Genomic DNA, 21,587 nt, shown 5'->3' on the forward strand with positions numbered 1-21,587 from the left:
CGTTTCATTGCCAGGAGGGGAAAAAGGGAGCAGGGAAGTTTATTTCTGTGCAAGAGAATCACAGCGCTGGAAGGGGGCCTGGGGGTCATCTAGCCCAACCCATCTTGCCCACTGGTTCGCGGGATCCAGAGGATGGTTGTTGTGGAGCGTTAGGAATCAAGGCCCCCCGCCCCACAGAGACCCCTGGGGGGGACGCCTCCCTCGAACCCCCTGCAGAAGGCTTTAGTTGACCCTCTTATTTGCACACTGGGGGGTACGAAAGCGAAACTCCAACGGACGGGCAAAGGCGAGGAAATAATAATGGAGCCAAAGAAAGCAGCAAAATTATAGATGATCTATTAGGCGCCATACAATTTCCACAATTAATTACAAAACATTACACGGTTGGGTCGCCTGCTTCCAGCACCAGGGGGCAGCCCCTCACTTGCTTTTTAAGAAAACAAAAAAGCCAAGGAGGAGCTTTTGTGTGGAGGGGGGGGACCCCTTTCAAGAGAGAAGGGGTGAAAAAAAAACTTTGCAGGCGGCCGAGAGAAAATAAATTTATTTTTAAAAACTTCCCAAGCACCAAAAACTGGGTGTGAAACTCGCCTTTTTCCATCTTCCGTAAAAATAAAAAGGCAGCAGGAGATGAAAATAGTCTCTTTTTCTTATATCCACTCCTTTAAATAATATAATTAATTTATTTAATTTTTTCTCTTTATAAAAAAAACAAAAAACAAAACACACAGTTTTCCTTTCTGGTCTTTGGAGCTGCTCTGGGGGCGAAGGGAAGTTGGGGAGGCAGAAAACGCTTCTTAGAAGCACGCAGAACATGGGGGAGGGGCTTGAAAGTTTAGAAGGGGGAGGGGAGGGGGCTAAATTCCTGGTGGGACACTATAATTTGTGCAAAAGGGGGGAACCTCCCAGGGGCAGTGTCTAGTTTTAGAACCATTAAAAAAAAAATTAAGATATGTTTGGGGCAATTATTGAGGTGGCTAGGGTGGAGATAGCCAGGGTTTGGGGGAGACTCCATTGGGAAGTCAGAGGACCCTTCTTTGCTCTTGGTCTCTGAAGTGGGTGGGGGCTTTTGTACCAAGTTTGCCCCCACTGAGTGTCATTTAGCCCTTCTGATTTCATCAGTGCCTATTCAATCGCATTTGCCACCTTGTAATGGGAGCTTGAGTTCATCTTGCTTGATTCCCGTGCTCTGTGCATTAGGATAGAGACAAGCAAAGTTGTTCACTCCAGCTGCCTCTTTCCAGCTCACAGGCAGGTTCCTGTAGTATCTGTCCCTCCCCCCCATTTCCTTCTGTAAATGTGGGGCTTAATTGGTGATGCCTGTTAGGGGGTGAAGGGATTGCCCTAGAGAGCCCGGAAAAGGCTTGTGGCTTCCCTTTTGCACCTGCTGGGCAGCTGGACAGGGGTGGTGGGTGAGGCCTTAAAATGGGTGCAAGGGCCAGCAGGGAGTGGGAGTGGCCATTAAGGGTGGGGGCAAAGGGTCCCTGTTCTGGGGTGGGCAAGGGTCACGGGGGAAATGCAACAACTGGATTTGGGACTGGGGAGTTACAACTGGAAAATTCTGCAGATTATTGTTGATTATACCCACCCACCCCAATCGCTTCCTCTCGAAGGACCCCTGAAGGAATAGGGAAAGGGGTGCTTTAGTGCTTTTTTGAGGAGGGGAGACAGACAGCCGCGAGATCAGGCATGGGGTGGGGTTAGAGTAGTGGGTTCAGCGGAAAAGAGCTACAGTGGGGAGGGGTCCCTGTGTGTTTGCGGAGGGGGCTTCGCTTTGTCACCCGCTACTCATGGAGGAGAGGTGGGGAGGAGGAATGGCGAAAAAATATAATCTGGCTTGTCCCAAACGGTCCACTTCTCTTTGGTCTGCATTGGTGCCCCGGACCCCCGATGCTCCTCGGTCTCCCGTTGGTTGGCGGCGGATCCGCTGTGTCTTGAGGGGGGGCGTGGAGAGAGGCCGGATCCTGTTCCGTCACTGCTTGTGGGGTGGGGGGTTCCTCCGGAGACCAAGGGCAAACGGGGTCGGGGGGTGGGCTCAGTGAAGTGCGCAGGGTGTTCCCGCCGCCTTAGCCTCGGAAGCAGACCGGCCCCACCTCGAACCCGAACCTCTGGCCGGGCTCCCCAAAGTCCGCCACGCGAACGTCCGTCAAAGGCAGCTGCTCCACCTGGGGGGTGTAGACCTCCAGGACGGTCTTGTCCGATCCTTTCCGTGTCTGCGAGGGAGAGGAGACGGCGTGAGAATGTGAGGGCAAACCTGGCCAACGTGGTGGGAAACCCGCAAGTGGGATCCAAGCGCGAGAAGAACTTTTCCTCTGGCGTTCAGAAACAATGCTGCGAAACGAAGACCTTTAGAGGCCCTACGCGCCTAAAAGGTTTTGGTGCCCCGTATATATGCAATTCAAAATATAAACAATGGTAAACTGTAACATAAAATTATATTTTGGGGGACGAAATGAAACCTACAGTCTTATTGTCTACTTCTACTTCGTATATATTTGAAGGGGGGGGGACCCTCCTTTTTCTAATGGCAAAGTCTTTGACCAAGATCAAATCCATCCATTTCCTTTACATAGTTAAACTAAGTACCGTAGTTTTAATTGAGTTTTGAACAAATGTACAATTTATCGCTACTGCTTTGAATTTTGTTGCATTATTATCTTAGAGGGTCATGCAAACTGCTTTTCTGAATTACCATATTTTTCACTCCATAAGACGCACTTTTCCCCTCCTAAAAAGTAAGGGGAAATATGTGTGCGTCTTATGGAGCAAATGCAGGCGGGAAAAGCCCCCAAGAGCCGTACACACACTCCACACGGCTCTTGCGGGCTTTTCCCCAAGGAGGGAGAAGGGACTGACTGGCCATGTCAGTCTTGCTGCCTTTTTGTGGGAGGTGGGGGAAGGGACAGAAGGCAGCCCCTCAGTCCCTTCCCCCACCTCCTGGAAAAGCCCCCAAGAGCCGCACTCCCTTTCACAAGCCGCGTGGAGAACGTGTGTGGCTCTGGGGGGCTTCTCCCTCCTGGGGAAAAGTCTGCAAGCACCGCACACACGCTCCACACGGCTCGTGAAAGGGAGCACTGAGCAAAGCCTGGGATGCACACAGGCTCTGCTCAACGCTCCCTTTAAAAATAATTTTTTTCTTGCATTCCCCTTCTAAAAACTAGGTGCGTCTTATGGTCAGGTGCGTCTTATGGAGCAAAAAATACGGTATGTTGTTTTGGGTGGAGTGTAAGTTAATTGAACCAGGGGGGCAGGGCCCCCCAGGAAAAGTTGGGGAACCGCTGATCCAGCAGAGAGGTCATTGTTTTGTTTGTGATTGCTTTACTGATGATTTGTTAAGTATTCTATACGATTTATGCTGTATCCGTGACGTTCCATTATGTCATTTTTGTCTTTTGCTTGTAAGCTGCTTAGGGATTTATTTGAAGAAAAAGCAGCATAGAAATAGAATTGGAAAAAACACAAAAAAACCAACCACCCCAAAACCTGCTTTAGAATCACAGAGTTGGATGGGTCCCGGGGGTCATCCAGCCCAACCCCGTGCCATGACCAGAATTTCTACTACAGCATCCATGACAAATGACTCTTTAAAAAAAGAAGGAGCTGGACTTTCCGTGGTTTGGAGATCCCTGCTGTCAGATAGCCTCCCCGCAAGAATGATACTCAGTAAAGGCTGGGCATCAATTCGGCTCTGTGAAAGCTTCAAATTCCCCTCAAACTCCCGTAAAGTGACCAGCCCACTCTGTCATAAGGACTACTGGATCAGGCCAATGGCCCACCTAGACCAGCATCCCCTTCTCAAATGCCCCCAATGAATCTGGGTAGACTGCTTCTGTCCCTGGAGGCTCCATTGGGGCGTACAAAGAGCCCCCCCCGGCTCAGCTGCCCGAAGGGCCCGTCTGACCCGGCCTCCTGTCCTCACAGCGTTGCCCCCGGGTGCCCCCCGCCCAGGGAACCCGGCTCCCGCACGACGCCACCCCTGCTGGGAGGACTCACCGCACAGCCGTCCCGCAGGGCCTTGACGTAGGGGCTGCTGTCGTAGCTCAGCTCGTCCTCGTTGGCGCCCTGGAAGCGGAGGGCACGCTGGTAGCCCCCGGGGGCCGGCTCCCCGCGGCTGTGCCAGGCGGCCGAACGCTGGCAGTGGTAGGTGAAGTTCTGCCGGGCCGAGACGCTCAGGAGGCGCAGGAAGGTGAGCTGCACGATGCCCAGGGGGTTGCCATCGGCGTCCGAGTAGGAGAACTGGCAAGGGGGAGAAAAGTCTTAGGATATACAGTATTTTTCGCTCCATAGGGTGCACCGGACCATAGGGTGCACCCAGTTTTTTTGGTGGGGGGAATAAAGAAACACCCCGCCCGGTCCAGGAGCAGCGGCAAGTTTGCGCGCAACCTCGCCGCCGCTCCCGGAGCTTGCGGGGCTGGGGATGGGGAAGCCCGAGTTTCCCCCGACCCCAGGCCCCAGAACAGGCAGCTATCCGCAAGCCTTGGGAGCCCAGTGGGAACTCCTGCCGCGCTCCAAAGGCTTGTGGATAGTTTCCTGAAGCCTGGAGAGCGAGAGGGGTAGGTGCGCACTGACCCCTCTCGCTCTCCAGGCTTCAGCGAAAGCCTGCATTCGCTCCATAGGACGCACACACATTTCCCCTTCATTTTTGGAGGGGGGAAAGTGCGTCCTATAGAGCGAAAAAAATACGGTAGTTCCGGTCCACCTTAAAAGGGAACAGGCATGAGTGTTGGGTATCACATGCCTGTTTACAGTTCCAGCACAGTTTGCTGGGAACTTCCGTTTGTATATTGCTTTTGCTGTTTTGCTGGAGAGGAAGGGAAGCAGACATGTTTTCCTTTGTTCCTGAACTATGCTGAATAAAATGCTGTACATTATGCTTACACATATCTCTGTCCTCCTCTGCTGCTGTGAGAAGATTTATTCACTCTGCTGATAGAGTGTGCACGGGTCTCTAAACGTATCTGAGGCTTGTGTCGCTGATTGACGCTGTTCCAAGGTGGTCGCCTGGCTGCCGGCCGGTGGCTGGAGCCAGCGGGGGGTCTGCCTGATGCCCCCGTCTCCCCGGCAGAATCCCAACAAAAAGGGGTCAGGGCTAGACTGCTGCAACATACTCTGCCTGGGGCTGCCCTTTTGTGCCCCATCTCTGCTGTATTCAATAAACACACAAGACGTAACTGGCTGTACGTTTGAAAAAACAATGTATGCTATTCATTGTATTGAATTGTAGATTTCAACAAAAGCAGCTCATCAAGTTCAACGCAAAAAGAAGAAGACCCAGTGGATCAGTTCGTTCTCTAATCAGTTTATGCATAAGGTATGTGAAATATGTGAAAGCGTCTATTCCACACAAAAGGTTGTTGCAGTTCCACAGAATCCTTTCAGTCTACTACTACTGATGAAGCCCAGGACGGCGAAACAAGGCTAATATTCCGGAAATCCTCGTCTTAGACTCTGTGAAAGGATTCTGCAACAACCTTTCCTGTGGAATAGACACTTTCACATATAAGGACCTTATGCATAAACTGATTAGAGAATGAACGGATCCACTGGATCTTCTACTTTTTCCGTTGAACTTTATGAGCTGCTTCTGTTGAAACCTAGAATTCAATACAATGACTAGCATATATTATTTTTTCAAACGTGCAGCCGGTTACGTCTTCTGTGTTTATTGAACATGTTTCAGGTAACCAGAGGTTTCTTGTTATTTTTCCCAGTCTCTGCTGGGCGGAGGTTTGGAGGAGAGCTGGTGGGGATGTTGCAGACAGGCTGGGACACGGGTCAGCAAGGTTTTCCTCGCCTGGGCTGGTTCACTCCAGCAGAGATCCCGCCGTGGGCCGAATCATGCGCATGCGTGAGCGCGCATGCCCGCGATTTCCGGTGCCTGTGTCTGCGCAGATGCGATTTCCAGCGCCACAGAAGCGAGTCCCTCAGCGAGTCCCTCGTCTCTCAGCCTAGCCTACCTCTGTACTGGTGTTATATACCATCTATGCATCATTTTCATATAATTTCCTTTCAAAAGACAGCAATCTGTAAATTTTAAATTTGTTTTCCACAATTTTTCCCAATCTTCAAATAATATGTTATGACCTATATCTTGTGCCCATTTTATCATTATTTCACCTCCTCATCTTTTGTTTCCCATTCTAGCAGAATACTATACGCACCCTTCAGCAACTTCACTTTCCCTTCTATGACTTCCTTTTGAAATCTAGAAGTAGTGTAACTAAATCCTTTCTTGTTATCTTATTATTATTATTATAATTACAGTCATACCTCTTATTACAGTCATACCTCATGTTGAGCGTGTTCGAGTTGCGCTCCGCGGCAACCCAGAAGTAACGGAGCGCATTACTTCCGGTTTCGCGCTTGTGCATGCGCAGACACTCAAAATGATGACATGCACAGAAGCGGTGAAAAGCAAGACGTGCGTGCGCAGATGTGTCGGCGTTAGTTATGTTTGCTTCTGGGTGCGAACGGGGCTCCAAAACGGATCCCGTTCGCATCCCGAGGTACCACTGTATTATTATTATTATTATTATTATTATTATTATTATTATTATTATTATTATTATTATCATCATTATTCCTCTTGGTCTGCAGAGCCCCAGAGGCACTGAGGGGGTCACTATACAGCATGTAAATAACCCCCTGGATCCCAATTCCCTCACCTTCCTGCCTTTCTGGAATTGGCTGAACCAGGTTTGAGGTTTCTCTTTTTCCCACGTCGACATTTTCACCTGGGAAAAGGAGAGAGAGAGGGAAATATACTGGAAAGCAACCTTCATTTGTAAAGAATAAGAATAAGAACGGCAGCAGCCATCATTTCGGAAGAGGGTTTCTGTCACGTGAACATCGCAGTCGGTCCAATTGCGCATCAATCAAATCAACATCTGGAGGGCAGAGATTCAAAGAATCGCAGAATGGAAAGGGACCCCCAGAGGTCATTGAGTCCATCCGCCCGCCCCCCCCCGGCAGATCTAATCCCATTTCTCTTACCTCTCGAATCTCCTGGCTGGGGAAGACGCAGGTCTCTCCGCCGGCCGTGAAATTACAGTAGACCTTGAAGGAATCTCGTGAGCAGCCCTGGTTGGGGTCGATCCAGTATTCGCCTGGATATGATTATTTTGCGGGGTGGGAAGAAAAAGAGAAAGGAACATCAGAAAACCTTGCAGCAGCAGCAGCAGTGGGGTGAGGCCGTAGGGGCCCCCCATCTAATTCTGACAGTGGCCAAAGAAAAAGGAACGGAGATAGACTACTTCTGGCTCCGAAGGTTCCCTTAAAGCAAAGGATTCCTCACAGCTGCACAACTTTTTCTGAAGGCTGCACGGAAAAGCACATGAACCTGACCTTTGGAGAGTTTGTAAGTAATCCAATTTTTCGGTTACTCTCTCTACGCTTAGGGAAGAGGGGAACTTTGAAAGGAACTTGGAAGGGCCTGTATTTCCACACTGAACCGCTGCACGTTTTGAGATTTTAAATCCCTGCTGGGGTTTTCTCATCATCTTTGCCTCCAGGAATTCCCCTTTTCTATCTTTGCCGCTCGCCTTGCATCAAAAAAGCAGGCTCGGAATCCTGTGCTGCTTTCATCCCAAAGGATGCAGCTGGGCTCACTTACGCGAGTTACCCAAGGCTCTTTGTCCTGCCTCCTTGCGAGGCAGGAATCGCACCTCCCACCTGCTGCTTTGGTGGCTCGGGCAGGATGGGCCGGGAAGCCTCACCCAGCGGCTTCTGTGACTCCTTGCAATGGCCTTGCCCACCTGCAGACATTGGACTACAACTCCCAAGATCCTTTGCGCTTGTTGGGAGCGCATGGGAGTTGCAGAAGAACTCAAGTGCGGCTGGACAACCACCACCCTGACCCAGCCAGATGGCGGGGTGTAAAGAATAAAATTACTACTATTATTACTCCTGTCTTCCAGGAGACCCTGAGCCCCCAACCCACCATCAGGAAGGTCCGGGTGGCAGAGCAGCAGGTCCTGGCAGGTTCGGCCGGGGCTTTCCTGGGTGCCCAGGGGCTTCCTCATCTGCTCAATCTCCTGCCGCAGGGAGTTGAGGGAACCGTAGATCTCCTCCATGCCCTCCGAGGGCGCCTGGCCTGCCCCGTCCGACGGTGACTGCTCCTCGGCCACCAGCTGGCTGCCGTCCACTGAACGCTTGTTCTTCTTGGGCCTCTGGATGGGCAGCGGCTGGATCACCTCTCCGGGGGGTCCCTGGCCAGGAGGGCGGGAGAACGTGAGAACCACAGAACCCACCCACCCGTCAGAATTCGAACTCGAGAGCCCCCTCCCCTCCTGCGGTTTCCAGCCACGTTCCCCTCCGAGTCAAGAGCATGGCCGTGAACTTGTCCAGTCCTCTCAGTGTGGGAAACACAAGAGCAGTCGAGTACAACATTCCTAGAGTGAACATGTTTACACATGGGGAGGAATGTTTGTCCAGCCAGCAGGTAAACTTCCTGTTTCCTTCTGGGCTGGGACAGACTTCCTCTGCATGGGACTAGAGGTGGGCGTGGCCTCACCTGTGCAGGTAACGACAAAAGCACAGGGCAGGGCAGCCATCTCTCTCTTTCACTAAATGCATCGAAGAAGCAACATCTGCTTAGCCAAAGATGCTCTCTTGGCCTCCAGCTAAGAGAGGACAAAGGGACTGTCTCCTTATGAGATAGAAAAATAACATACACCTGGAAACTAAGTTAAGTCTGCCTTCTGGGATCTGATTGTGAACAGAATGTTGTGTGAGTAAACCTTTTTATACTTTTATAGAAGACTGCGTCATGTCTTATCTTTTATGAGGGAATAAGGGGGAAATACCAGAACAGTATTTTCTGGCAGCATGGGTGGCGCTATGGGTTAAACCACAGAGCCTTGGGCTTGCCAATGAGAAGGTCGGCGGTTCAAATCCCCTCAATGGGGTGAGCTCCCGTTGCTCGGTCCCTGTTCCTGCCAACCTAGCAGTTCGAAATCACCCAGAAGCTGTACGCCGGCTTCCTCGGCCAGTAAAGCGAGATGAGTGCTGCAACCACAGAGTCGGCCACAACTGGACCTAATGGTCAGGGGTCCCTTTACCTTTACCAGAACAGTTATTATAGAGGCTTTAGTGAGCCTGAGCAAATGCATCCGCTGCGAGTTTAAAAAAGGGGAATGTTACTCTGCATAAAATTGTGACCTTGTTAACAAAAGTTGGAAAGGCTATAATTGAACAATATATCCTCTCCTGCATCCCTGAACCTTCCCACACTCAGTAATAATAATAATTTACTATTTGTACCCCCCCATCTGGCTGGGTTTCCCCAGCCACTCTGGGCAGCTTCCAACAAAGATTAAAAATACATTAAAATGTCACACATTAAAAACTTCCCTGGTGGCAAGGAGTTCCACAGTTTAATTCTGGAGAGAGGCTTCCTTTCGGCTGCCCTGAAGAAGGCAGAGGGCAGCCGTGCGGGTGGCTGGGTGGGGAAATCCCAGTTACCAGAACCCAATCCAACAGCTCCACTGCTCTTATTATTACCACAGAAACACAGGTTTGGAAGGGACCCCCAGGGTCATCTAGTCCAACCCATCTTTTGCCCAATGCGGGGCTCGAACTCACAGCCCTGGGATTAAGAGTCTCGAGCGCTATTGACTGAATATTTACCATGAATATAATTTTTTTAAGAACAACAACAACACAGTTTCCCAGGCCATTCAAGTCAGGAGGGTTTCGCCTTCCCAGCTGGAGGAACAGCAACAATCAGACCTTGGGGTGTGGGGAGGAAGAAGGGAATGTGTGGGGTTTTCTTACCGGCCGTCCAGGGGGACCAGGGACTCCGCGCTGACCTTTGGGTCCCGCTTGACCCTAGAAAAGGAAGTTGGCGATGTCAGTGGCACGCGAGGGAAAGAGGGGCAGGTCCTCGCCCCATCTCTCCCCCCAAGCGGGTGGGGGGCTCAATGTGTGGGGAGGCTCTTACCGTGGCTCCTTTAGGACCTGGGGGGCCGCCTGGACCCTGGGGAAGCGAGGAGGAAATGATATATAATGAAACAAAAAGGATATTCAAAATAACCTTTGTAAAAATTACCAGAAGCTTTCCTTTTGGGAATTATAGGGCCAGAACTACCCAAACCGTATAGAAACTTATTCATGTACACGACTACTGTGGCAATAATAACAATAATAATAATTTTTTTTATTCATACCCCGCCCTTCCTGGTTCAAAAACCAGGTTCAGGGCGGCTAACAACAAATTTAAAACACTTTAAAATACTTAATTATAAAAGCAGCATAAAATGCAATATAAAAACATGATTAACAATAAAAGTCAAAAATCAATTAGATATGTTACTTGCCCACAAAATGGAAAGAGGTCCCAGCAAAGGAAGAACGGATACAAAAACTTACAGAATATGCGGAAGTGGCGGAACTTACCACAAAAATAAGAAACCGATACAACAAAACTTTTTAATAAAAGAGTGGAAATGGTTTATTGAATATTTACAGATAAAACCATTGGCAGGATTATAAAACCTGAGGTTTTATAAGGGTTATATATTTAAATTCGATGAATAAACGAGCAAATTCGGTTAATTTGGATATGCAGAAGGTATTAGAAATAAATTTAAGGAGCCGCAGAAAGAGGGGGAAGGAAGTCAAGTTTTGAAACGTCAGAATGGTTGAAAAATTGTATAAATCTGAAAAGCATGATTTTTTTTAAAAAAGGTGTTAGAAGGTGCCACACAGGAGGGGGTGTGGGGAGGGCAAAGGGGGGGCTCACTTACGGGGAGACCAGGGGGTCCTGCGGGTCCCAGGGGGCCGGTCGGACCAGGGATTCCCTGTGGAGGGAAACAGAGGGAGAAAGGGTCAGTCAGGCAAAGTCAGTCAGAGGACCCAGGAGTCCTAGCTGGCCCCCTGCTGGTCCCTGAAACCTTCCCCCCATGCTATAGGCACAGAAGACTCCCACCCAGCTTCTCCCCCCACCCCTCAATGTCCCCTCCCCCGCCTTTCGCTTCTCTCCCTCTTTGCGGCGACCGGAATCGGCTTCACTGGAAGATTTTGGTCTTGTTTATTCGTTGAGAAACCTTTAAAGGCAACAAAAACCCGCAGACAGGTAACAACGACAAATTATCTGCATTTTTATCCCTGTTCGTTTATCCACTGCCCACCCTTCACTCACCCTAAGGATACAGAATTTAAAAAATAAATCAAATTAAACAGCGAAAAGAAACAAGCGGTGGTGCAAAAGTGTGTTCCGAGGAAGACTCAAGTGGATGTCGATATCTCATAGGATGGAGGGTTGTTTCTCTGTGTAATCCTAGAGTTGGAAGGGAACTCCAGGGGTCATCTAGTCCAACCCCCCGCAGAGCAGAAATCCCAGCGAAAGAATCCTTGACAGGCAGGCAGACAACGTCCCCAGAATGGAGGCCTGGCCACAAATTCTCCTTCATCCTATGTTTCCTGTTGGTGTTCCCCTGATGGCTCAGGGATTAGGGTCCTCCATTTTTTGTTCTGGTTTTATTTGGATCCTGCCCGCCCCACATCTCTGCCCCCAAACACTCACCGTTTCTCCTTTCTGCCCCGCGGTGCCTTGTGGGCCAGGCAGGCCTCGGTCTCCCTTCTCCCCTTGCTCTCCTGGGGGTCCGATCAGACCAATGAGACCAGGGTGTCCCTGCGGGGAGAGGAGGCACTTACTGGAGGGGGGGGAATGGACTGGACCACTTCACAAACCACTGAGGGTCTAGTCAATTTCTAGATCCCAAGTCACTTACGGTCTAGTCAATTTCTAGATCCCAAGTCACTTACGGTCTAGTCAATCTCTAGATCCCAAGCCACTTACGGTCTAGTCAATCTCTAGATCCCAAGTCAGTGAGGGTCTAGTCAATCTTTAGATCCCAAGCCACTTACGGTCTAGTCAATTTCTAGATCCCAAGCCACTGAGGGTCTAGTCAATCTCTAGATCCCAAGTCACTTAGAGTCCAAGTCACTCCATTTCCAGATAGCATGCAACCTGCAGCCTGGTCCATTTTTGAGGATCCCAAGCGACTTACGGTCCAGCCAATTTCCGCATCACAAGCAACTTATGGTCTAGTTAATTTCCAGCTTGCAATCGTATTATGGTGTAGTCAGTTTCTGGCTTGCAAGCGATTTATGACTTCATCCGTTTCCAGTTTGCAACCGACCTGCAATCCAGATCCCAAGCCACTCGTGGTCTAGTCAATTTCACTCCCCCAAGAGAAACCTGGAAAGCACTCATCTCAAGCTACATTTCCCTGCAGATTAAACTGGGCCTGTATTTGTCCATTTTTGCCCATCGAACACCGAGGGGAAGCTTCCTAGCCAGAGGTCTCCCTGACCAACAGTCCCTTTTCTATTGGCTGAGTTTGACGTTCACCACTTAAGAGACCAAAGTGCAAACAGAGAAGCAACTGCCCCCTATCCAAGGAGGGAACCCTCGCCTTACCTTCTCTCCTTTGGGTCCAGAGTCACCTTTCAGCCCAGGTAAGCCGGGGGGGCCCTGAAGGAAGAACCGTAGAATAGTAGAGTCAGAAAGGAACCCAAAGGTCACCCAGCTCAACCCCCTGCAAGAGGCCCAACGGTTGGGACCCTTAGCTCTCTCCCCATAGGCTGTCACACCGCCCACCCCCGTGGCCATGGAGAAGACCCCAGACACTCACCACTGGCCCCGGGGGCCCAGCCTGGCCGGTCGCTCCTGGCTTGCCCTGTGCCCCCTGGAAGAGACGGGGAGGGGGGCAAAAGCGTTCAGTCGGGGTGGGAAACTCAGTGCCCAAAGGCAGGCCTTCTCAGCCTCTCTAGGTGGCCCTCGGTGGCCTCACACAGCCCCACCCTTCAAAGCGCCCAGTGCCCCACCCACTTTTGCTCTGGCCCCGCCCACCAGCCCCCCCCCCGCTGCAATGCATCCCCCCACCAATCTTCTTCAGGGGTGAAGTTCAACTGCCGGAGAATCACAACGGCCACTGCAGCAGGGAACCGGAATGGGTTACTTCTAGGTTTCGGTGGTCGCGCATGTGCAAAAGCACTAAATCGCTCTTTGCACATGCACAGAAGAGCTGAATCGTAACCCGCGCATGCACAGATGTGCCACTGCGGGTTGCAAATGTGCATCCCACACGGATCACGTTCACAACCAACCCGAGCGTCCACTGTGCTGCCTTCTCTTTTTTATCCTGATTGAACAGACTTTATTTCTGGCCTTTAGAAGCAACCATGTGAAGCGCAGAGATTTCAACCACCTTCCATTCTGGTCTTTGCTTTATTTCAGGAAAATTAGAATTGATCCAACAAGCAATGGATTATCTACTGAACATAAAAATACCCTGCAGACTAAGTAACAGTCTCTACAGAGACCACCTTCAGCCATAATTTTGGCACCTCCGTAATAATAATAATAATAATAATAATAATAATAATAATAATAATAATAATTTATTCTTTATACCCCGCCCATCTGGCTAGGTTTCCCCAGCCACTCTGGGCAGCTTCCAACAGAATATTAAAAACAACACAGCATTATTAAAAACAAAAACGAGATGGTTCTCGGATCGGCTTTCCTGATAACCTCAAAAACCTCCTCGCAACCTGCCGCCATGTTGTTTTCCTTCCTCCACTGTCTTCTTGAAGACTTGGTCCTGCCAGAGCCTGTCTTCTCACGCAGCCGAAGCCCGTAACTCCGAGGGTCTGAGACCCCTCAGCTCCCCTCACCGTTTCCCGGGATCGGGACCCCTGCCCCAGGCTGACAACTCCCCGGAGTGCAAGGTGGGGGCCAAAGGTGGACAAACCACCACAGAAGGAGAAGACGTGTCCCCACCAGAGGCACCACCCCTCCCCCGACACCCCATAGCCCCCCCGAAACTCTCCAGGGTCCTGCAACAGGACTTGGTTGGAGGACCACAAGACACCAATCCTGCCCCACTGTTGGGGGTCTTTGAGGCTCCCCTGGTGCCACACGAGGGGCCCCCAACTGAGCCCGACTTCCGTGGACACACACATGCGCACCCGGCCCCTCCCAGAGAACCCAGGCGTCCGGGCCGGTCTCCTTACCACTGATCCGGGGAGGCCCCTCAGTCCGTCCGTCCCTGGCTTCCCCGGGGGTCCCTGAGGGCCCACGGGCCCCGTCTTCCCTGGGGCTCCCAGCGCTCCTGGCTCTCCCTAGAGAGGGAAGGGGAAGAAGGTCACAGGGGGTTGGGCTGAATGACCCCCGGGGTCCCTTCTGACTCGACAAGTCCACAAAGCGGCCAATCCCCACCCCCTCACTTTTATTATGGAATATTTTTGCATTTGCCCAGATGCACAACCCAGTTGTTTTTCTTCTTGCTATTCCACGCTCCTGTTTCTACGGGGATCTACACTCGGTATTTATCACTCCTGTTATACAAAAATCTCCAAATGGGTCCGAACTCCAGTGTCTAAAACTCCTGGTAGAGGACAAGGATCCTGAGATCACGCTCAGGGTGGCCAAATTCTGTGCGACTGCCATAAAACTCAGGGAACAAGCTGTACTACCAAAATGACTATGGTTTTAAATGACAATTTTAGGTTATATTTTAATGATCAAGATTTAATATATATTTTTAAATGCCGCTATATCTGAATTGCCTCTGTTATACCCAATTGCAATTCAATGTATTCCTGTTGTGTTTTATGATTTTCCTGATACAGTGGTACCTTGCAAGACGAAATTAATTTGTTCTGCGAGTTTTTTTCGTCTTGCGAATTTTTCGTCTTGCGAAGCACGAATTCCAACCCAAAATCCAAAAGCCCCCACAAAAGTTTAAAAAGTTTAACTTACTAAATGGCTGCAAAATAAGTTTTTGAAAAGCTTCAAAAATCACCAAATTCTTTTAAAAATTCAAAAAAGGTTCAAAAAAGGAAACAAACTTGCAAGACGTTTCGTCTTGCGAAGCAAGCCCATAGGGAAAATCGTCTTGCGAAGCAACTCAAAAAATGAAAAACTATTTCGTCTTCCGAGGTACCACTGTATTGTAAGTGAACCGGAACTGGTTTGTGACCGTAATAATAAATTTCATTCATTTACACAGGCTGGCAGCCCATTCTTACAGAGGCTAAACAGATCCTCCAACGGGAAAACCAGCAAGCGGGATTTATTCTGTATTATGTGGTTTTTGTATTGCATTTTTATGTTGTAAACAGCCTTTAGATCTGTGGAGGAAGGGCGGCATACCAATTATTATTATTATTAACTATAAGTAAATAAATAGAGTAGTTCACAACTAAATAAGACATTCCACAAACAGCAATATCAAAGAATCATAGAATCGTGCCATCGGAAGGGACCCTGAGGGTCATCTAGTCCAACCCCGATTTCACAGTTCAGATTTTCCATCTTTAGATTTTCACCCTTTCTTATACGACGTATAAAAGGAAATGAAAACCTTTACTGATAAAAAACAGAAAAACCACCTCACCCAACAGGCCTTGAATTAAAATGTGGATGGGCGAGGTGTCCTACTTTATTGTAAGTGGGAAAGGGAATAAAGGGCTGGGTGGAGTTTGGGGGCTGCCAGTTCTGCAGGAGCCCCAACAATGAAATAATAATAATAATTTATTATTTACACTCCACCCATCTGGCTGTGTTTTCCCAGCTGGGGATTTTGGGTGGGGTGGGGTTGGGATTTGCCTGGGGGAAAGCCAGCAGGGAGAAAATTAGGCACACACACACACACACACACACACACACACACTCCGTCCAAAGCCACAAACTCCCCAGGCTGTGTTTCATCTAAAAATAATCAAAATTATGGTGGGAGAGGGGTCTGTCCCAGCCTCTTGAAGCTGCACCCAAGTCGGTCCCCACCAGCGTGGAATGGCGAACCAAGCTGTTGGACTATGCAGAGATGGCAAAAATGACCGGGGAAATCAGAAACTAGGAGGATCAAAACTTCACCAAAGAATGGGGGAAATTTATATTATATTTGAGAGACCACTGTAAGCATCTGGACTCTGTAAAGGTAAAGGTAAAGGGACCCCTGACCATCTCGCTTTACTGGCCGAGGGAGCCGGCGTACAGCTTCCGGGTCATGTGGCCAGCAGGACTAAGCCGCTTCTGGAGAACCAGAGCAGCGCACGGAAACGCCGTTTACCTTCCCGCCAGAACACTTTGATGTGCTTTCGAACTGCTAGGTTGGCAGGAGCTGTTGGGATACTGCCAGGGAGATATAGCCCATCATGGCCCCCAGCGAAATTTATTCAGCGTTGGTCAGAACAAAGGAAAAAACATGACTGCCTGCTTGCGTGTTCAGGCACAGAGAGAGAAACGAAAGCAATAACAAAACATAAACTTCATTTATGTTAAATGAACTGTGACTCACAAAGCCTGCTCCCTTTTAAGGTGGAACGAGCTTCCATCACAGGGATTCGAACCGCCAATCTTCTGATCGGCAAGTCTTAGGCACTGTGGTTTAACCCACAGCGCCACCTCCGTTCCTTTTATTTGGACTCTATAGCAGGTCTTAAATAACTCTTGCAATGTTACATAGACTTTGGACAACCGACAAATTAGAGTGATTTACAATATGCAGTTGGAAAGGTTAATTACAGAACCCATGGAGGGGAGGAGGGAAGCCCAGAGATTTGGAAGAATCTTGTGTAATTTTTTATTATTTGTGATTTTGAATGTGCACAAATTCGTAAAACAAAATGATAATTGTTTTTTAAGAAACTGCACCAAAGTCCCTGAAGGAACTCGTCAGATTGTCAGATTTGTAAACAAACGCAACTCTTGCACATTGAGATGACGATGATGACAATGATAATAATAATAATTTTACCCCAGCCACTCTGGGCAGCCTCCAACATATACAAAAACATTTTTGTTTCCTGAGAGGGAAGATCCGGAATTGTAGGGCTGGAAGGGAATCCCAAGAGTCATCTATCCCAACCCCGTGCTTTTGAGTTGTGCCTTCTGGGAAGAGCAAAACACCTCCGTCTCCCACAGCTGTTTAGCAATGGCGTCAGGTGTGCGAGTTGCTGTCCTAAGAGCTAGATAAAGATCCCAGAACTTCATTGTTCTGTTTCAGAAAAACAGAGCACCCTGTTTCCTAGCCCTCTTTTGCTGTTTATCCGTTTTGAGAATTTATAGCCTCCATTTCCATGAAATATATAATCAAGGTGGCCTAAGCGAGGGAGGGCTCCAACTTCATCTCGGCAGGGGATTTTATTTCTGTCCTTTCGCAGCCCCAAGCGGTTTGCAGCCATCGCCCCATAATCTTTTGAAATTACAGCTCAGGGTTTTGTTTTCTGTTTTTTAATTGCCGCTGGGAGATCCATCCTAAACCAGCTACAAATCCCTCTGGGGCCAGGAGGAAGCGGAGGACCAGCCTCAGGCCATAATCCTGCCACCTAGCAATTACTTCTGCGTGGGCCTCTCCGGGGCTTACTCCTGAGTAGACGTGCACTGGGTTTGTGCTGCCCTGCAGAGTGCCAAACAGAAGCGACCAGGATGTGGAGTGGGCTGGGGAAATTCAAGTCCTTGAAGGGGTTTTGGGAGCAGGATTAGCCTGGAGGGAGGGAGGTTAAGAATCATGGAACTGCAGAGTTGGAGGGGAACCCCAGGGGTCATGCAATGCAGGAATCAAAACTAAATCTATTTTTTTAAAAATGAAAGAGCAGTAAAAATATATTTCAGTTGTTCTAACCCCTGCCCTGCGACCTTAGAGTGCAGGGCAAATAAATTCAAATATTAAAGGAGCTCATGGAAAACAAAAAGGTATAAGCCCCCAACACACACACACACACACACACACACACACACACACACTGTTGTAAACAAAAATCTGCCCTGTGATAATAATTTTAAGGTCATAGATATATTAATAAATGTTCATAAATGTACCGACCAAGCACGTACATAGATCAGTAGAGGAAGACCGACCTGAAACCATTTTTCGTTCCCAAACTGAGCAAATATTTTCTCTGCAAGGTCAAAGGAAAATGGAAAAGCCTCCCCATTGTTTTTTCCTTCACAAATCCTGTCTTAAGGGTATATCTGTGTTTGAATAGGGTGAGCCTGTGACCTGGCTCAGGAACTGAGTATTTGACATTACAAAAGACTTGCCAGGCTCCCCAGGAAATCCAATCAAGTAAGCATGAACAGGTAACCTGCCAGACAGGAAATAAACAGCAACAGGAAATAAACAACACACTCAGATTTCTGCTGTAGACCGCCCTTTCTGTGATGTATGTATGATGTATGGAGGGGTGGTCTTGAGCTCCAGGGTAGGGAATTTAACATGTCATCTATATGGGCTCTTGGATACCCCTCTGATATCCCATAGTTTCTTCTTTAGGGTAGCCAAGCCACCTGCCTGTCCGGCTTCCCCTTCCATTTACCTGGCGACCAGGTAACTCACCTTGGCGCCTTTCTCCCCTTGGCGTCCTTCGGGGCCTGGGGTGCCGGCTGGACCCTGTGGAGAGAGGAGGGGAGGCACTGGGCTCAGAGAGATGCCAAGCTGGCCCCCAGGCACAGGGGCACCCCAATCTCTGGCCCCCGAAGCCCAAGGGCCTGGACCCTCTTGAGAACGGGCTTGTGGGTCAACCAGGCCCCTCCCTTTCCACTCACCCTCTTGCCAAGCGGGCCAGGAGGTCCGTTCTCACCAGTGGGTCCTGGAGAGCCCTGGAAGGGGGAGAAAGAGAAGGGGTCATGCTGGGCGGGGAGGAGTAGTGGAATTGGGAAGAAGACAAAGAAGGGGAAGACGACTCTGGCAGAAAGACGTCTTGGGAAGCCAAGAAGGTGATGGAGACCCTTCGCCGTTGGGGAAAGAGGAGGGTGGACTCGCAGGAGGCATCATGTCTGGAACCAAACCCAGCAGAAGATGACCCGGAACCTCTTTCCGGCCAGACCTAGAGCGCTTACCGCCTCTCCCGGCTCTCCATCTTCTCCCTGGTCGCCTTTGGCCCCGTCTTGGCCCTGTTGGCAAGAGAGGAACAAAGTCACGGTCAGCCCCCGGGTCAGATCCTGGCCCTTCCGTGGGGGCTCCTAGGGAAAGCGGTCCCATGACTCACCCGAGGTCCCATTTCACCAGGGGGTCCCGGATCTCCAGGGAAACCGACTGGACCCTAAAAAAGTGAGAGACAGAGATTAGGCCAACCAAAAGAAAAAGTCTATAAGGATTGGGAAAATCTTTAAAGAATCTTTGGAAACCTATGGAATTAGGCTAATCCCTGTATTGTATAAATATAAGTTTGTAGGGAGGTAAAAAGAAACGATATAAGAAATATGTAACTGTGCCGTATAAAGTAATGGATAGATAAAGTACAGTGAGATTAATTGGAAGTCAGTTTTAAATTTATTCTCTGTAAGTTTTATAATTGCGTTCAGTATCAGGAGTATATAGGATGATAATTATATTAATCTTCTTGTATCTTATAGGGTGGTGGTTTGTTTGATTTTTCATGTTATTTGTTTGTTTGATCGTATGTTTGTTTACTTGTATGTACGTCTGTTTCCTCATAAATGTATTTATTTTAAATTAATAAATAAATATAGATTTAATAAAAAAAGAGATTAAGCCCCCCTCCCGGTTGCCCAGCTGTTCCTTCCCAACAGACACATGGCTTCGTTTTACCTTTTCCATCCCATTCGACGACAGCCCCCTGTCCGATTTTAAGGAACTTCCCCCCAAGAACGGAATGGAATCAAGAGGAGATAGAAACAGAGAATCACAGAATTGTAGAGTCGGAAGGGACCCTGAGGGTCATCTAGCCCAACCCCGACAAGGCAGGACTCGCCCCACTCTCTCTCTGCAGTACCACTTACAGGGTTCCCTTTGGGGCCATCGTCTCCGGGGGGGCCCTTCCCGCCAGGGGGCCCGGCCACGCCAGCAGCTCCAGCCTCGCCTTTCTCTCCTCTTTCTCCCCGTGGGCCCTGAAGGGAGAAGAATGGCGGTGAGACAAAATGGCTTCCAGCTCCAGGGGCAGTCTACCCCCCAAATGCCAGGGGCTGTGTGGAGGGAGGGGGGACTCTGGGGACGGCAGAGGGGGGGCTGGATTGGCCAGTGCAGGAGACACCAGAAGGATTTTTTTTGCCTGGTCCAGTGACCAAGCCCTTAAATTTGGGTATTGATGGCAGATGAAGGTGATGGACTACATGGAATTGGCAGAAATGACCGGCAGAATCCGAGACCAGGGAGAAGAGTCGGTGGAAGAAGATTGGAAGAAATTTAAAGATTATTTACAGAAATATTGCAAAATTAATGAATGTTAGAATGATGTTGGATAGAAACTAAGTGGTTTCCAGCTGTAATGCCCTAAGAGAATATGGAAAATAAGGTTTAGAATTAGGTTAAAATTTATTGATAAGGATTTGCTGAACTAACAATTTGAATTGGAATACAAAAAAGGGAGGTATGAGGAGGTCTGGGAAATAAGCTAATGGAAATAAGTAATGGAAATTTTGTGTGCTTTTAATTATTTTTATTTTTGCATTTTTGTTATTTTTATTTTCTTTTTTTCTTTTTGATTTTTATTGTACTACTATTGAAAACTTTAATAAATATTCTTAAAAAAATAAATAAATTTGGGTCTTGAATAGGGGCAGAGAGAAAAGGTGGTCGCACTGAGGTTAGGCAGTGGGTCGTTTGCATCTGTGGGAAGGAAGCATCTATGGAGGGCCATGAAGGATTTTGGGGGCCAGGAAGGAAAACGTCAGACATTAAAGTTCTGTACGGTGAACCTGGATCAGGGCCTGGCAAATGTACAAGTTCTGGTTTTCCCGTTTCTCCAATCTTTAACCTGCTTCCCCACGTTTCCCCACATTTATCTTTTTTTTTCAAAGTCCTTCCCATCAGCATTTTAGTACAAATTTCTCCCCCCACGGGCATTTTTGCAAGCCGTTTGTGCCTAACCCACAAATTTTGGCAAAGCGACTTCCTCCGGCACAAAGCAAGGAAGGGAAGGACACAAATTAAACAAATTGATAACAATATTGCCCATTCAGATAGGTAGCCATGTTGGTCTGATGCAGTTGAAATAAGTAAAAAAATTGTCCAGTAGCCCCTTAAACGTAAAGGTAAAGGGACCCCTGACCATTAGGTCCAGTCGTGGATGACTCTGGGGTTGTGGCGCTCGTCTCGCTTTATTGGCCGAGGGAGCCGGCGTACAGCTTCCGGGTCATGTGGCCGGCATGACTATGCCGCTTCTGGCAAACCAGAGCAGCACACGGAAATGCCGTTTACCTTCCCGCTGGAGTGGTACCTATTTATCTACTTGCACTTTGACATGCTTTCAAACCGCTAGGTTGGCAGGAGCAGGGACCAATCAATGGGAGCTCACCCCGTCGCAGGGATTCAAGCCGCTGACCTTCTGATCAGCAAGCCCTAGGCTCTGTGGTTTAACCCACAGGGCCACCCGCGTCCCTCTAAGTAGCCCCTTAGAGACCAACTAAGTATGTTCTGGGTATAAGCTTTCGTGTGCATGCGCAGCTGGTATCTGAAGAAGATGGTATCTGAAGAAGTGTACATGCACACGAAAGCTTATACCCAGAATATACCTAGTTGGTCTCTAAGGGGCTACAGGACAATTTTTTTATTTAGTTCAATATTGCCTGTTTTTGTCTGTTGTTTTGCACTGATCTTTGCCCCCTCATGTAGACG

At 48.9% G+C, this 21,587-nt stretch overlaps 1 protein-coding gene across 1 annotated transcript in view; it reads right to left on the reverse strand.

Annotated features, from left to right (window-relative positions):
* Positions 1-181: 181 nt before the first annotated feature.
* The window catches only part of COL11A2 (collagen type XI alpha 2 chain), a 96,606-nt gene continuing 75,200 nt past the window's right edge, over positions 182-21,587 (reverse strand). The window contains exons 51-67 of the mRNA XM_081901297.1: positions 19,754-19,861; positions 19,000-19,053; positions 18,851-18,904; positions 18,557-18,610; positions 18,348-18,401; positions 14,020-14,127; positions 12,636-12,689; positions 12,422-12,475; positions 11,522-11,629; positions 10,743-10,796; positions 9,938-9,973; positions 9,772-9,825; positions 7,937-8,204; positions 6,991-7,103; positions 6,663-6,731; positions 3,991-4,233; positions 182-2,210 (exon numbers count right to left, since the gene is read on the reverse strand). Coding sequence (XP_081757423.1) covers positions 2,064-2,210; positions 3,991-4,233; positions 6,663-6,731; positions 6,991-7,103; positions 7,937-8,204; positions 9,772-9,825; positions 9,938-9,973; positions 10,743-10,796; positions 11,522-11,629; positions 12,422-12,475; positions 12,636-12,689; positions 14,020-14,127; positions 18,348-18,401; positions 18,557-18,610; positions 18,851-18,904; positions 19,000-19,053; positions 19,754-19,861 — 1,632 coding nt within the window. The 3' untranslated portion in view covers positions 182-2,063. The remainder of the gene's footprint in view (positions 2,211-3,990; positions 4,234-6,662; positions 6,732-6,990; positions 7,104-7,936; positions 8,205-9,771; positions 9,826-9,937; positions 9,974-10,742; positions 10,797-11,521; positions 11,630-12,421; positions 12,476-12,635; positions 12,690-14,019; positions 14,128-18,347; positions 18,402-18,556; positions 18,611-18,850; positions 18,905-18,999; positions 19,054-19,753; positions 19,862-21,587) is intronic.

The sequence above is a fragment of the Podarcis melisellensis genome (assembly GCF_964234715.1).
Source record: "Podarcis melisellensis genome assembly, chromosome: 2".
Taxonomy (NCBI): Eukaryota; Metazoa; Chordata; class Lepidosauria; order Squamata; family Lacertidae; genus Podarcis; species Podarcis melisellensis.